The sequence below is a fragment of the Coffea arabica genome, chromosome 3e (assembly GCF_036785885.1).
Source record: "Coffea arabica cultivar ET-39 chromosome 3e, Coffea Arabica ET-39 HiFi, whole genome shotgun sequence".
Classification (NCBI taxonomy): Eukaryota; Viridiplantae; Streptophyta; class Magnoliopsida; order Gentianales; family Rubiaceae; genus Coffea; species Coffea arabica.
In genome coordinates this window covers 43,026,088-43,042,268 of record NC_092315.1, presented here as the reverse complement: position 1 = coordinate 43,042,268, position 16,181 = coordinate 43,026,088, and the positions used below count along the sequence as shown (strand labels likewise).

The 16,181-nt window shown below is 32.8% G+C and overlaps 2 protein-coding genes across 2 annotated transcripts; one reads left to right on the top strand and one right to left on the bottom strand.

The window, feature by feature from the left end:
* Positions 1 to 6,074: 6,074 nt before the first annotated feature.
* Positions 6,075 to 8,247, bottom strand: LOC140038534 (uncharacterized). The gene is made up of 2 exons (XM_072083916.1): positions 7,881 to 8,247; positions 6,075 to 6,772 (listed from the first exon to the last, which is right to left on the bottom strand). Exons 1-2 carry the CDS (start codon positions 8,245 to 8,247, stop codon positions 6,075 to 6,077), a joined length of 1,065 nt encoding a protein of 354 aa, XP_071940017.1.
* Positions 8,248 to 9,259: 1,012 nt separating this feature from the next.
* Positions 9,260 to 16,161, top strand: LOC140038281 (uncharacterized). The gene is made up of 10 exons (XM_072083472.1): positions 9,260 to 9,505; positions 9,593 to 9,807; positions 10,692 to 10,800; positions 10,974 to 11,331; positions 11,550 to 11,619; positions 11,757 to 11,824; positions 12,216 to 12,331; positions 12,412 to 12,518; positions 14,187 to 14,323; positions 15,326 to 16,161. The coding sequence occupies exons 1-10, from the start codon at positions 9,425 to 9,427 to the stop codon at positions 15,562 to 15,564; spliced, it is 1,500 nt and encodes a 499-aa protein (XP_071939573.1). The 5' UTR covers positions 9,260 to 9,424; the 3' UTR covers positions 15,565 to 16,161.
* The last annotated feature ends 20 nt before the right edge of the window (positions 16,162 to 16,181 follow it).

Below are 16,181 nucleotides of genomic sequence, written 5' to 3'. Positions count from 1 at the left end.
AGGTATTACGACTCCATAGGCGGACTCAAAAGCTTTGCGAACAAGGAGGATGCCATGAAGCATCACTTGATGGTTGAAGTGATTCAACAAAACCTTTTGTGATGCCTATGATGACGACAAACACCACCTTATTTGGATTAGTTTAAGTTGTGTTTGGATTGCATTTTCCGTGATTTTTTATGAAAAAATTACTGTAGCGATTTGATGTATGCGAGGAAAAAAGCTAATAGGGAAATGTGATAACGGAAAACGACGTAATTTTTCGACGGAAACCGGCAATCCAAACAAAGTTCGTGAACTATTTTTATATGTGAAGCCTAAAATAATATGTTTGAAAAATATTCTCAAAAAACATCTAATCTATACAGAGTCAAAAGTTGTAGCTGTTGAAGGACTTGGGCCTAATCTGGATCATCTATAGCAAGTGGGAGTGTTGAGAGAGTTGAATATTTGTTATGCAGTCTAGACATCGAATGAAATTTTTTATTCTTTCAATGCCAATTCTTATATGCAATCTGGAGGCCTAGACAAGCTACGAGTATGTTGTTTATGGACTACCAATTTCATTGCAGATTACTCAAAATAAAGTGATGTGATAAATTTGTCCTAATTAAATGACCAACTATTCAAATTGCCCACATCTCTCCTCTTTCTTTCTCCTCTAAACTCACCAGTAACTCTCCTCGTCCTCCTTTTCTAAACTATACCACCAAGTTAGTATCCATCCCATCCTCCACATCAAACTTCCTAATATGATCTCTCTCCATCTTTCTTACTCATCAACCTCTTCAAACTCCTGAGCTCACAATCTCATTATTATCACCTGCCTCTCTTGAGTGTCTTCTCTTTGAATCTTCCTCATTACTCAAGTTATTAAATTACAACCCGTTTCAAATTTACCAACCCTCATTACTACTAGCCAATCCCCCAGCATTTTTTTAATTCAAGAGACCCAAATCTCATCATTTCCTATCCTTCTAATTTCTATAATTGTCCATGTTATTGGGTGTATTTATTTTCTTTGCTGCATATTGAAAGCCATAGTGTGTGAGTGGTTCTATATATGATAAGATTATGTTATGGGTTTTTCTATTTAAAAATATATTATAGATTTATGAGGCTTCAATTTTTTGCTTGGGTTGCTTCTATGTTTCTAGCCTTGATACAAAGCTTTGATTTTGCTCTAGTTTTATGTAATCTAGTCTTGACTTTTCTTCTTCTATTATGGTGATTCAATGCAAGGAATTTTAGTGTAGTGGTAATGGCGGAAGGTGTAAGATTGTTCATGATTGAAATAAATATGAACAAAAAAAGAAAAAATAAATTAAAGAAACGGGTATTCTAGGTAATACACTATTCATGTGGTTATTGTTGTCCTTTCAATAAAAAATTACCTGTCACATTAATTTAGTTGAAGCAATGTGCCGAAAATTCATAGTATAAGATAGTAAATTGCTATAATTAATATTGTAAGGGGCAAGTTGCTAATTGAACATAGTTTGAGGTGCATTTTGCATTTAACCCTTCTTTTTCCTTGTAATTGCTTTTGCTTTGTTATTTTTGCTAATGATCACATAACTTTTGCCTTTTACTTCGTTGAATTTTAGGGTTAATTATAGTTTTCCTCTCTGAACTTGAGCCATTGTAATACTTTGCCTCCCTAAACTTTATATATATATATATATATATACTTTACCCCTTCATTGATTACTCAGACATTAATGATGAATTCTCCATCCAAAATTTTAACAAAATGACATTAATGCCCTTACACAATAGTTCTAGAATTCTATATTTTTAATTGGAATATGAAACATCTTATTAGGAAAAAAACACAAAGTCACATGATTTAAAAAATTAAAAAATAAAAGATGGTATAATACCGAAGAATTGAAAAATTGTATTGTGGAGAAAAAAGAATTTAAAAAGTCTTAAAACATCTGCATAAGTTTTCTATCGCTTATCTTTTTTCCTCTAAATTGTAGATGGATTGATTTTAATAATTTTTATTTAGCTTGCACCTTTCACAAGATTTTTACGAGTCAATAAGATGCTATTCAGTAATTTTATACCGCATTCATACCTTGTTTTGTATTTTGTTTGAGTTGTAAAAAAATAAAAATTTTCTAAATATGTTTTTCAGTACATATTTATTTTTAATCATGTTTTTATCTTATAAAAAACACATTAAAAAGTGCTACAATAAAAAATATAACCGAATAACTTTTATCTCAAACGCACTAATTAATTTTATTTCATTTCAAATAAGCACTACTATCGGATTTGAAACAAATACATTGAATTGCTTATACATTTTTTTGTGAATTATCTAATTCATTTTAGGATTAAAAGTTTGAAATGCATAGAGTAATTGTCTTTAGATGCATTTAGCAACTATTAAAGAAATATGTATTTATTATGTTACAATTATTATGTGTGTTTGAGAATTAGTCAGGGATATTTTGGTCATGAAAAATTTAACTTCATTTTCACCCCATCAAAAAGTTGACCAAAAGGTGTAGAGTGCATATATTTGGAGTTTATGGGAGCAAAGTGTTACAAGGTCCCAAGTTCAAGGGGGCAAAGTGTAATTACCCTAAATTTTATCTAAAATCTGATATTTTAAGGGCTAACTAGAATTTTACCCATGCCTTAGCACGGTCTTTTTTTTATTTATTGTGAATTTATACAAATATCAATAATTTAAATGTAAAAATTGACAATAGTTCTACATGTTCATTCATATTAATTTTAAAAAATTAATATATTTTAAATATTCAATTATTTACTAAATTTTAAAAATTTGTTTACATACTTTCACTATAATATGATAGTATACATTAAATAATGTACCCCATATCCAAAACTTGGTAGATATTCTTATTTAAAAATATTCTTTTAAATAATTTAAATTTTTATAATGACCATAAATTTATAATTATATATTCATACTTAATTAAGTAGAAAATGATCCATTAATCCATTTTTCTTCATCAATAAATATTCAAATTTTAATAATATTGATAAATCTATCAGTGTAACAGTTAATTCTCTTTTTTACACTAAATTAATTCAAAAATAAGAAGAGATGATGGACAAATTGAATACTAATTAATCATATGGTAGTGAAAGGAAATAATTCATGAGATATGTAAGATTTCAATAAGATTTTAATAATTGTGATTTGAAAAGGTATTATTATACTTCTATGTAATAATTTGGTAGAAAGCAGATATCATTAAGATAAGATTAGTTAATTTTTAAAGTTATTTTAAAATTAAAGATAATTTTTAAACATATAATATAATTATTGTAATTATTTGATAGAAAACAGATATTGTTAAGATAAGATTAGTTATTTTTAAAATTATTTTAAAATTAGAGATAATTTTTAAACACATAATATAATCCAAATAGGATTCAGAATGGAAAAAATTCAAGTGATCCATAACCCGTTAATTCTCTTCAATTAAGCATACCACATAGGAGTGAGAAACACTGTGATTAAAATAGTTACTTTCATATATATATATATACTAGTATAAATACCCGTGCTAAACACAATAAATTACATTTTTAAAAAAATTACAATCTATGAAGGAATTTAAAAAGAGTAAAAAATTATAATCAATGGCACATGAAAGTATATTTAAAAAAATGAAACTTTGTAACAATAGTTCAATATATGATAAAAATATCTCTATTATTTATAAACTATCACTTTGATGAAGGTTGGATCCTGAAAAAAAAAAGTAGAAATCTTTATCATAAATTGACCGACATAAGGGTCCAATTAAATATAATTGAATATTTAATTTGTTAAGTAAATGAAATACTTACAAACATTTTGCCTTTGATTTGATAATCTTCTACGAAGGTGTGAACATTCTTCACACCAATCAACTTTGAATACAAATGCCAGTATTGGGGGTTTAATTAATTCTTTTAAATTTTGTGGAGTTCGTACTATAAATGAGAATGCACCATTTTTTCATGAATTAATGTGTTGGTCGAACAATGTACCTCCATTTTCCTGACAATTAAAAGCATACATAATTCAAAATTATCTTTTGTTTTAGAAAGTTTGTAAATAATATTGTATAATATATATATATATAAATAATATATACCTTCTTTTTTAAATCTCTAAGATAAGAAACATCACAACTAAACATGAATCATGCATGCCTGTCTTGAAGAGTGAGGTATAGGTTACCACTGGAATCTCTAATTTGTATGTTAACATTGTATCTGTTAAGAAAAAATTGTGATGTACGATACAAAAAATTATATTAAAATTAAAAATATATGAAAATAATAGGGGGGAGAGTTGGGTTGGGTTGGGTGGTACGGGGGGAGAAAGTGTAAGTGAGAGGTCTCGTGTTCGAGTCCTCCTGCTTGCACTAAAAAAATAGTAATAATAATTACCTGACAATAGTGTTGACTACGTCATTAAAATGGATACATACCATTTTTGCAAAAGGAGATTGGCATGGTTGTCCACAATTTTTGCATAATTCATGGAACATATTGTCTATGTTGATGCTCTGAATGCAAGCAAGTATCTGAAAATATTTAACCTAAAACCATCCAAAGAATGTATAGATTACAATTATTAATTGGAAACTACATGTAGATACTTGTTCATTACTTAATTAATTGAGAGGAATTGTATTGTAGGTGTAACTACATATTCGTATATCCGTATTCTCTTAGCATTTGATATCAACAATGCCTGGAACATTATAAAATTGCATGACTGCAACCACGCCACTAATTTCTGAGCACATTTATCATTCTCAAACCTGCAAATTTTTCAAATACATATTCGTAAGGGTATGAAATATCATTAATAATTTAATATTTTGGTATTTGTAAAACTTACCGACTGTGTAGGTATTGAGCAAAATCCAAGTAGTGATTGACATGAAATTTGCTTGCTCGAATAGTATAAAGTGACAGTCCTGCACAATGTGCTATATTTATTGATAAACTATAAAAATTAAATAAAATAAAGTGAAAAGAAATTGAATTACCTTTATAATTTCTCACACAAATACCACAGGCTAGTAAAACATTATTTTTTGTAACAGTTTGATGCAAGTGTTCACCATCATCAGTTGCAAATTTATCACATAAAGTCAACTGAACTACAATCAAGCTTCATTTAGAGAATTTTGGTAAGTATAAATCAAAATTTGTAGAATATAAAATGTTTTGAAGATATTGAATAACTAACCTTTTGTCAAGTAAAAGAATGTCACACCTAGTTTTATCATTGATAGATGTTTGATAGCGTGAACCTACAGATACAACTAAACCAATTATATCTACAAAAGATCAAAAAGTATAAGTAATACTAGTTCAAATATACAACTTAAATAGAAGTATGGTTAATTATGAATGAAATACCTATCAATTGCAAATCATTGTCCATGTACTGTTCTGTATCTCTTAGTTTGACTAGATTAAACTTGAAACGGAGTATGGTTCCACAATCATCTAAAATATTCACTATCTTCATATAGTTTCCAAATGATAATTGGTACTGATGTGGTGCAAGCCGATATTTAAGATCTGCCGAAATTACATGGATATTTTGAAACTAGTATACCTTGTCTTCATGAAGATGATCTGTGAAAATGTTTATCATATCACTACCTCTTATAACTCCCTGCATGACAAGTTTCTGATAGTTTTCAAGAGATTAGTAAATATTCAATATTCAATATAATAAATAACATACGCTCTTAATTATTACCTGATCATCTACAAAAAGCATCTTGATACATCCCGAACGTTGGAGCACTCCAGATATGGTCATATCTATTAATCGAAACAATCTAACCTTTACATTCCAACTGTATCCATAAGGGTCCAAATAGAGTAAAGGTGTATATCGGATATCTGTAAATTATTATGATATAGCATGAAAGTTAATTATTTAAACACTATAGTTGAGACAGTAAGTAACACAAATTGAAAGAAGTACAAAAAAAATGTCAAATTGTGTATAGTACATATACTTTATATATATATATATATTTTTTAAACAAAGTGATGTCCACAATTTATCAAAGGGAGTCAAAAATCTCATGATACACAATATTTTTTGTGTAATCCCATGGATCATTATCTCTATTAACAATGAGTATTTTCAATCCAACTGGTGAAGTAGCACAAGAAAGAGCAACATAAAGTTGACCATGTGAAAACACAGGTTTAGGAAGGTAAACGCCAACATTTTTCAATGTTTGGCCTTGACTTTTGTTGATAGTCATTGCAAATGCCACTTTCATAGGAAATTGTCTCCTTTTAATTGGAAAAGGAGTCCGTGCGCTCTGTGACATTAAAGAGATCCGAGGTATGAGCACTAAATCTCCACTATTAGATCCTGTTTTGACTTCTGCCTTGAGAACTTTATCCCCCATTCTGGTGACAACAAGTCGTGTTCCATTGCAATGACCTTCTGATTGATTGAGATTTCTGAAAAGAATAATAGGAGTTCCTTCTTTAAGTTCCAAAAAATGATTTGAAAGTTCAGGAAAATTCAAAGAGTGCAACATTTTAGGAGGATTCATATTTTCAACATTGTCACCTTCAGTATTGCAAAAAGTATCAACACTCATGTAAGCATGTGATTGATCAGGAAGCATTGATAGCATCTTATTATTCAATTTGTGAACATCACCCATTTTTGGAGCCAAAATAGCATGTTCCTTGAGGTAAGTACTATTTTTGTATGAATTTCTCAAATTTAGATAGACAGAATCTATTAACCGCATCAAAAATTAACTTTCATTTTTTATGAGAAATTGCGATGGCATCCGAATCCAATTTGATTCCCCGAATTCAGTAAGTGAAATTGTTGAAACCTTTCCTTCACCAACAGATAGCAACCAATTTGCAGAATCTGTCAATTGCTAACGCGTATTTTCAGAAAGATGCAAATTCATTACGTGCATATTTATTTTAAGATGCAGTACTCTACAGTGATCCAAAATCGTTGATTCTTTTATTGTAACCGATACTATTGCTTCTCTCCTACCTTTAGAAACAATCGGTAATGTTTGTCGAAAATTACCGCCCAAAACAACTAATTTTCCTCCGAAAATACGATCCTCAGAATCATTTTCACTAAACTTTAAGATATCCTTTAAAGTTCTATCCACCGCTTCAAATCCATGCCGATGTGCCATTGGAGTTTCGTCCCAAATTATCAAAGATGTCTCTCTAATTAATTTGGCTAAGTCAGAATTTTTATTGATTGAACAACTTGATGACTCATCCAAATTAATAGGAATTTGCGATCCAATTCGAGCAATCAATGTTCTCCATAAATAAGTTTTACCCGTCCCATCACTTCCATACACAAAAAATAGTCCTCCACAATTATGTGTGTATATTTTTTTTAGTGTAAGTTGGAGGACTCGAACCCGAGACCTCTTACTTACACTCCCTCCCCCCGTACCACCCAACCCAACCCTACCCCCTCATGTGTGTATGATTCCATAATAAGATCATGTGCTTTCAATTGATCCTCATTCAAATTAGCATATAAATTATCAAATAATTGTTGTTCTAATGTAAAATCGTAATCAAGCTCTTCTCTTATAAGTCTATTCATAGAAAATTGAGCATTTTCAAAGGACGACAATGGCATCGGTGGAAAATCTCGCAAAGAGCGACCATTTTTATTCAAAATGTGTTCAAATTCAACTAATCCCAAAATTTGTAACTCATCATCATCAATGCATATTTGAGGGTTTCCCATATCCCTTCTAATCTGATATTGCAAATCATTTGTTATACTTTTCCAGTGACGCTGCCATATATCAAAAGGGTTAGTTACCTTAGAATGTATAAGTAGTGTACAATACATGCTTCATAATTTTTTGCAAATGCCCATGTAGATGCTTCAGCTAAAGCTTCATTCCACTCATTATCATCATTTAGAAGACCAAGTGCTGCATATGCAGCTTTGATTGTTGGATGTACAATTCCATTAATAGTTTTCAAATGTTCATAACTTTGTGCACCACGAATTTTATGCAGGAACGTTCTCAAATAGTATCGCTCACCAGAGTGAGCATGTGCATATGGTAGCCTTCCAATACACCTACCTTGCAATCTGAACTCCCATTGTTGTCTATTTTGCTTCCAAGTCCACTTACTCGGAAACTCCACAAAAGTCAAGTTTCTAACTGAAACATTACTCTGATTTATTTCAAACCATTTCGTCAGCATTGTGTCATGTATGTGATCACAATCAAGAATGTCATAAAGATGATTATCATCATTAAATATCACAAATTGATGATCAGGAAGATGATACTTGTGAGGGTTCTAAAATTTTTACTATTTTTGAAATAATGATGAAAATATTGATATTATATGATTTAGTCAAATTTTTGGCATTCTCATCTATTAAAATGTCATTTTACAACTTAGTTTAAATTTTTATTATTATTGTCCGATTATCGTTTGGCTAGCATTAAGTGTGAAACTTTGGAGTGGTGACGTAGAATTTAGTCTTAAGATTATGTCTAGAGCATGTAGAGACTTTAAAGAAATAGAAAAATGATAGGATGTTGGTTGAGAGACATCTAGTTAAGGATAAAATGTCGCATGAGGGCGCGACAAATAAGCGAGTAGGTGAGGTGGTTCACCTACTACACTTTAAAGGAAGAAACTAGACTTGAGAGCTCATTTTCTTTCTTCCTCCTTGAGCCATCCGAAATTAGAGAGAGAGAGAGAGAGACTTAGGAGCTCTCCATTTTCTCCTTCATCTTGCTCTTGAAAATCACTTGAAAAGCCATCACCGAAAAATGAACTACTACTAAGGCTAATTCTAATGACATGAAGAACTGGCAAGAGACTAATGCAAATGGACCACAATAACCTAAACATTTCAACCAATATCGAAATAACCAACGGAGACAGTGGGTTTGTTTGGATATGAATTTATTTGGATGATTTATTTGAAATAATTACCATAGCACTTTTTATGATGTAATATATGTGAGATAAAAAAATGATTAGAAGATAAAAAGGTGATTGAAATTTGTGAAAAAAATTATTTTATTTCAAAACATTTCAATCCAAACACACCCACTCTCTTACTATTCATTCACGCAACTCTCGCTTCTCAATTGTTAGATAGATAGATAGATAGATAGATGTTAGACATATAGATTAGGCCATTAGGCCACCTCTTCAAACATTAAAGTCCAGAACGGTAATTTGGGCCAACCCAAAAACTCAACACTTTTCGCGGTTCAATTGTCATCACTCGGCCCACTCAATTATGTTCTTCCATTTCCCTCGTCTCCATAATTTCTTCAGAACGGCGACGTACGTATAGGCCATCGCTTCCGCCTCCGCCTCCTCCTCCGCCTTCGCATCCGCACCGTATTCTTCAGTCATGGATTTTGAAAATTATTACGAAATTTCCCTCGTCGCCGACTTCATTAACGCCCATAACTTCTCCAGAGTCGCCTTACAGGTTTATTAACAATAAAAATGGTAAAAAAACTAATGAATAATTCCTAAAATTATTAATTGAGATTTTATGTATTTATTTTATTTGTAGTTTCCAGATGAGCTCCTGAAAGATTCAAGGAAAGTCGTGAGTGCTCTCCGGCAAGAGCTCCACCGTCTTCTTCAGAATTCCGACGAGTCACGTGCAACCGCTAAGTTGTACGTGATGGCCGATACCACCTACGGCAGCTGCTGCGTGGACGAGGTCGGAGCTGCTCATGTGAAAGCTGATTGCGTTATTCATTACGGCCACAGTTGCCTCAGCCCGTGAGTTTGTTGATTATGTGTTTAATAGTAACTATGTTTGTAATTTTGATTAAGGAGCTGTTTAGTGTTAATTAATTTGGTTTAGTTTGAGGAAATGGTCGGAAGGGTACAACCTTTAGTGTATGAGGTACTAATTAATTTGAAGATAGTGTATAAAGGGTTATTGTTACTTGTTATTGCTGCTTTTGAAAGTTTTGGAAATTTGGCCTTTTCGGTTTTGGAGTTGGTTGCTATATGAACTAGTAGAATTTGGTAAAAGTGTACTCTCTGTATTTTTTTTTTCTTTTGGTTTATTGAAGTTGTAGGGAGTCAATTGGTCCTAGCTTCCATGGTGAAACGCTCTTATTGCTTCTTTCGCATGTATTATGTTGTTGAATGTGAAGAAACAGGCCTCAACCAGTGCTGAAATGGAAGTCGGGGAGTATCTTGGTGTGTCAGTTTTTCTGTTAACGTGCATTTGAACAGTAAATGTTACACAATATGTCTTGTAGTATTTACCTCCTTTTTTTCCTTGGTCCCAATTACTCTCAGGCTTAAAAATGGAGCAATCACATTTGCAAATGTGTTGGAAACTTGCTTTTTGATGAACCCTTGAGGCCTCATTTCCATTTTTTTTTGCAATTTATGTACCTATAGATTTATTTCAAGTACAGAATATCCCAAGTGGTTCCTGATTCTTTGAGGCTGCTATGTACTTGATTCAAGGAAACAAGTATCAACGATGATGCATACATACTGTCATGTATAAGTTTGAACATGTTTTGGTATCAAGTTTTCTGGTTTTAAATTGCCTTGTTGAGTTTGCAAGTAGAAAATTTGGTGGGAAACAAAATTTTTCTTCCATTTGTTTCTAATTTTTGGGTTTCTATAATATGTTTTGGCAGGACAACCACAATTCCAGCTTTTTGTGTTTTCGGCAAGGCTCCTCTTAAGGCATCTAATTGTGCTGAAAGTTTATACAATTATGGCGTAAAAAGTGGCAAGCCTGTTCTGGTAAGTTGGAAAGTACTGCATATACTATCATGTGGTTGTTTTTGCCTTTTTTTACACAAATTTTTGTTTGCAATTTTCTCACTCCAGGGCTCTAGGTGATAGTTTTATTTTGGCTTGTAACACATATTGTCTAAGTTACATAATTGCTGACTTGAATATCGCTGATATTGCAGGTACTTTTTGGGTTAGAATATGCTCATGGAATGCCGGATATAAAAGAGGCACTAAATGTTGAAGCAATGAGGTTTCATGACTCCAACTCAGGATTTCAGATACATTTTGCTAATGTTACTAATTCAGTTATAACTCCATCCGCATCTATGAAATTGGAAAATCAACATTTAATGTTGAATGGCGAGCAGGATAACAATGAAGATTCTTCTCAGAAGATTGATACAAAATTTAGACTAGGTGGTTTGGGTTGGAGTTTACCTGAGGGACACAGGATGGAGGATTATTTGCTGTTCTGGATTGGTTTAGACAACTCGGCTTTCACAAACTTCATATTAACATTTAATAGTTGTGAAATAGGTAAGTGCAGGGGTGCAATTTTTGGCATTGCCGTTCTCTTCTGTGTTGCTCGTTGTCTTAGTTTTGTTATAAGCATGAAGCTCGCCAATTCAAATTGGTTTGACATTGTCAATTGATTTTCCTTGTTTTGTTCTTTTCAGCTACCCGCTTTTGCTTTCTCATGCTCTTTCACTTGGCTATGCAATAATGTTTGTTGATTTCTCACCTGTTGTTTCTAGTCAGATATGATGCAATTGAAGGTTGCTTGAAGACTGATGTATCTCAGCAGGCAAAAATTCTTAAGCGCAGGTATTATACTTGTCAAGCACATAATGATGCTAATTTATTTCAGCAAATTAGTAACTTTTATATATAAGATGTGATATGCATTGACGTATTAAAATCATTCTTTTGTCCCATGTGCAACCAACTGCATGAATAATTAGGTATTATCTAGTTGAAAAAGCGAAGGATGCAAACATGGTTGGGATCTTGGTTGGAACTCTTGGAGTTGGTAAGTTCTTGTGCAACAGTTTTATTAATATGCACTTGCCCTCTTCCATCACGGATCAATGCTTTTCTGACTTTTGCCGTAGTTAGACTTTTTTGTTCTAAATATGTAGAATTATAATTCATATGCAATAGTGTTATCTGCTCTGAGTAAAGACCACAAATGTTGCTCCTTAATTCATAGTGAAAGCCAATTTGGTCTTATGCATTTGCAAATCAATTGAAATCTTCTGAAAATTTATTGAACATTTGCTGAGCTTATGGTTAGATAATAAATATTCTCTTCAGGCTTGATAGAATGTATTGCCAATGCACATCATTTTGTTTGACCTTTTTAGTTTGTCGTCATGTTTAAGATACAGACTGAAGTTTTTCTGGTAAAATTATTGATGCAGCTGGTTATCTAGATATGATTCATCAAATGACAGAACTCGTGACTAGAGCTGGGAAAAAGGCATATACCTTTCTTATGGGAAAGCCAAATCCTGCAAAATTAGCTAATTTTCCTGAGGTAAACATTGTTTCTGTGGACAGATTTTCTTTACAACTTTTAACTTTTGAAATTTTTTCAAATCTCTGGTGCATATGCAGTGTGATGTTTTCATCTATGTATCCTGCGCTCAAACGGCTCTTTTGGATAGCAAGGAGTTTTTAGCTCCTATAATCACTCCTTTTGAAGCTTTGATAGCTTTCAACAGGTAAATACCATTTTAACTATGAGTGTAAAGTTTTTTATGTGGTTGAAATTTGTGGATGCTCTATAATTTCCTGATTGTACCTAAAGCACATCTAAGTGGATATCTTATATAAATTGCATGGCATTATCAATTTCGTTTGATGACTATTCACTAATGGGTGGTTTTGCATTTCATGGAAATAATGCAGGTTGCAGAAATGGATTTTGTCTTTATACTTTTTTTTTATTACATTTTCTTTTGCTGAGCAATTAGGAATTGTGCTGCATGTTAGAGGTTCAACAACTTTGCTGGAATAAATTCATGCAGGGATCAATAGTGATTATAGGCTTCATTTTAATTCCTTTAGTGGTATACTGTTATAATCAGTAGTACTATGCAATTTGATGTCCAAGAGGTATGCAAGGTAGCTAAATAAATGAAGGGAAGTCATTTTTCGAAAACTGTGTGTGATATTACTCCTTTATCATAATAATTATAGTGTCTAACCTCGTCTGAGGTTCGGAAATTAGTTATCAGGAAAATTTTGAACTAGCTTTAAGTTTTACATTGATTTCTGGTTGCACAAAGTGTCCATGTTGCGTAAAAGATTTGGTAAAGTTCTTTTTGTAGTGATAAAGTACCTGGTAATGTCCTGATAAAAGTGTTTATATTAAAAAGATTTTTGGCTAATGGTAACTCTACCTGAAGCTCAAACTTGGAGCTTTTCAAAAAGTGCCTTGCTTTTACTTAGAAGCAATTGGACTCCCTTAGACCTACTTAGAAGTTCAGATGTGTTTGGTTCACATGCATTGAAGATTTTATGGTTCTAATGCTGCTTTTGTTATCCATGCTTACCTTGCTACATTTCATCAGCCTAGTTTTGGTTCTAATGCTGCTTTTATTACCCACATTATTCATGAATCTTCAAGTTTCTAATGTTATTGTCATGGATTTTGTTGAGCTTTGCAATTATCTGTTTTCAGATATTGAGTTTGGGGCTATAAGATCATCAAGTTTCATTTCTCTGTTACAATATATGCTGAAAGGCAATATTGAATTGAATTAGCTTTGTCATAGGAGCAGAAAACCTGAAAAATAACTAGTAGTACTTTGTAAGAGGAATACACGTAAACCTGTTGATGAAATGTGGTTGTATTTTTCAGATCCTTGATTGGTTGATCTATAACCTCTTTGCAAGCTAGAGTTCCCTTGTGTTTCTATTTTAGTCCTTGTCTCTTGCCATCCACTTTGTCTTTTTTTTTTTTTCCTCTTCTTAAGTTTAGATTATTCAGTGCCTGAACTGTGAATATTGTATCGACTCATCTTAATTCTGTCCTCATTTGTCTGCAGACGTTGTTAAGATTATATGTTGATTCACATTCAGTTGTCATGGTTTTGATACACTGCTATATGATTCGAAGTTTATTTAATTTTTGAATAAAGTAAATTTATCCAGACCTCAGGGCAGGAGATAGTAATAGATCATTCGGCTGAGGTCTGGAAGTCTTCCTTTACACTATAAATAGTCCTGCTGTAAGTAAATAAAATGCCTTTTTGGTATTGGATTTGGTGATTATTCGAGCCTAGACTCTACCAATTCGACAGGCTTGGGAATTGATAATGATAATATTATCCTTTGAACTTGTTATAAATACTAGATGATCAATTCTCGTTAAACCGCTATTGCAGGGGCAGTCAGTGGACCGGAGCTTACTCAATGGAATTTCAGGATGTGATTGCTTCCCAGCCTGCCGAAGTAGAAGATGAGACAGAATCACGTTTTTCTTTCTTTCAGGGTGGATATGTTGAAGATTTTAAATTGCAAGGTATCTTCCGTTATCTTGAGGTCTCAAAAAATCTCCTTTAAAAACATTGGAACCAGGTATTTGTTTTAGGCTATAGAGCTCTTCTAAATTCATACTTAAACAATGACAAGTGAGGCAATTTCTTGTTCAGCTGACCTTATGACCTTATGTGCACCATTATATAGAATTTATGCAACTTGATTAGCTCTGAGCTCATTGAATATTCTACTGGTACCAATCAGAGGAATTAGCCCTCTTGGTGAAGCTAGACAACCAAATAAGAATTTGATTTACTTGTATTGCAATTCCAATTTAGAGAATAGGTGTCTCTCTTTCTTGCATAGTTCCATGATATAATATTGCACTGATGAACCCAGTTTTATCCCCATTCTAGGGTGATGTTCAAGACATCTTTTGAGGCTCATTTAATTAACAATAAAAACAAGGTCCTTGTGTTTTGCATGGATGCTTGATGGGAGATGACACAGAATTAAGGCTTGTGTTATCATATAGGTCACATAAGCCAATTGGTGAACTACCTAAAGTCTTTAAGGCTATGCTTCTATTTCCATGCTTGTGTGTTGATAGTTATTGATGATGTACTTGAGTAATCATCAATGTGCTTGCGATGTTGTGTGTGTATATATATGTGTACACACACAAACATATATAATTCTCTTTGTCGTCATGTTTGCTTTTTTGTTTCCTGTTCAGCATTGTTTTTTAAATCTCATCATTCATGATGGGTTATTTTCTAAAGTATACGATTTGGATCGAATAAGTCTATTAGCCCTCTTTGTGTGACTGTTCATAACTTAAAGTCATGTAATGGTTCATAATATGATAAGTCGTTCCTATAAAGTTGAGCTGATATGTTTATTCTGGAAACCAGATTTTTTTTTCCTCATTTGATCCGTCAATGGACAAATGTAGCTTTATTCTGTTGACTGTTAATTTGAAATGTCTCGCTTCTTTCTTGGCTGTGCTCATTTAATGGTCCCTTTGAATTTTTGGTCCTATCAGAGGGGAAGGAGGAAAAGGATGCAGTTCTCTCCCTGGTAAATGTCACAGAGAAGGCTTTGCTGCTGCAAAACAAGGACTCTGAGCTGTTGTCCAGAAGAGATGCTAAATCTGGAGCTGAGTTTTTTGCAGCTCGATCATATCAAGGTCTTGAAATCCATAGCAGTGACTCTTTTCCAGAGCCGTTTTTAATTGGTAGAACAGGGAAGGCATCTGGATATGAGGATGAACAAAGCAAATGACACGATATGTGATTTTATTCTACTGCTCTGAAAATAAGCAAAGAGAAAGGAAGAGAGTATCCAAGTGATGGTGCACTAAGCTAGATCGTTTGGGGAAACATTTGCAATAGAAAGTCAGCACAGAAATACAGCGAAATCTGTGTAATGTTTGGACAGTAGACATAAAGCAGAATTCCCATTAGTTCTTCCATTGAAACCAATTGGGGGTATTTTGGCAGAACGCAGTAGTTGTGCAGCAGCTTTGGCACACATAGAAGTGTCGTGGAAGGTTATGATGTGGTGATATAATGATTCTCTATTTGGCTAAATTTGGGAATCTCTGGCTATTATTGCTACTGTGGTGCTGCCATTTTTGGCCAGTTGGGGTCGTCTCTGCATTTTTGGCCTCTTTGAACTCGATCAGATTCCATTTATGTCTTGTAGTAGTAAGGCATATTCATAGGGTAGGAGAGAGCATATTTGTAAGTTGTTGTAACGTTTCATTGGCATAACTTGGAAACTTGTTATTACATTCCTTCCCTTGTAACGCAAGTTCTTGTAAATATGGCTAGTGGTAATGAAATAGTTACGTATTGCTGATTGATTTAGGTTTCTTAATTCTTGCATTGAGCTTGATT

Coding starts and splice junctions, on each gene's coding strand:
- LOC140038534 (XM_072083916.1), bottom strand. CDS start 8,247: ATGCTGACGAAATGGTTTGAAATAAATCAGAGTAATGTTTCAGTTAGA. Junction 6,773..7,880: donor TGCAAAAAATTATGAAGCAT/GTATTGTACACT, acceptor TGCGGTTAATAG/ATTCTGTCTATCTAAATTTG.
- LOC140038281 (XM_072083472.1), top strand. CDS start 9,425: ATGGATTTTGAAAATTATTACGAAATTTCCCTCGTCGCCGACTTCATT. Junction 11,332..11,549: donor ATTTAATAGTTGTGAAATAG/GTAAGTGCAGGG, acceptor TGTTGTTTCTAG/TCAGATATGATGCAATTGAA. Junction 12,519..14,186: donor GCTTTGATAGCTTTCAACAG/GTAAATACCATT, acceptor CCGCTATTGCAG/GGGCAGTCAGTGGACCGGAG.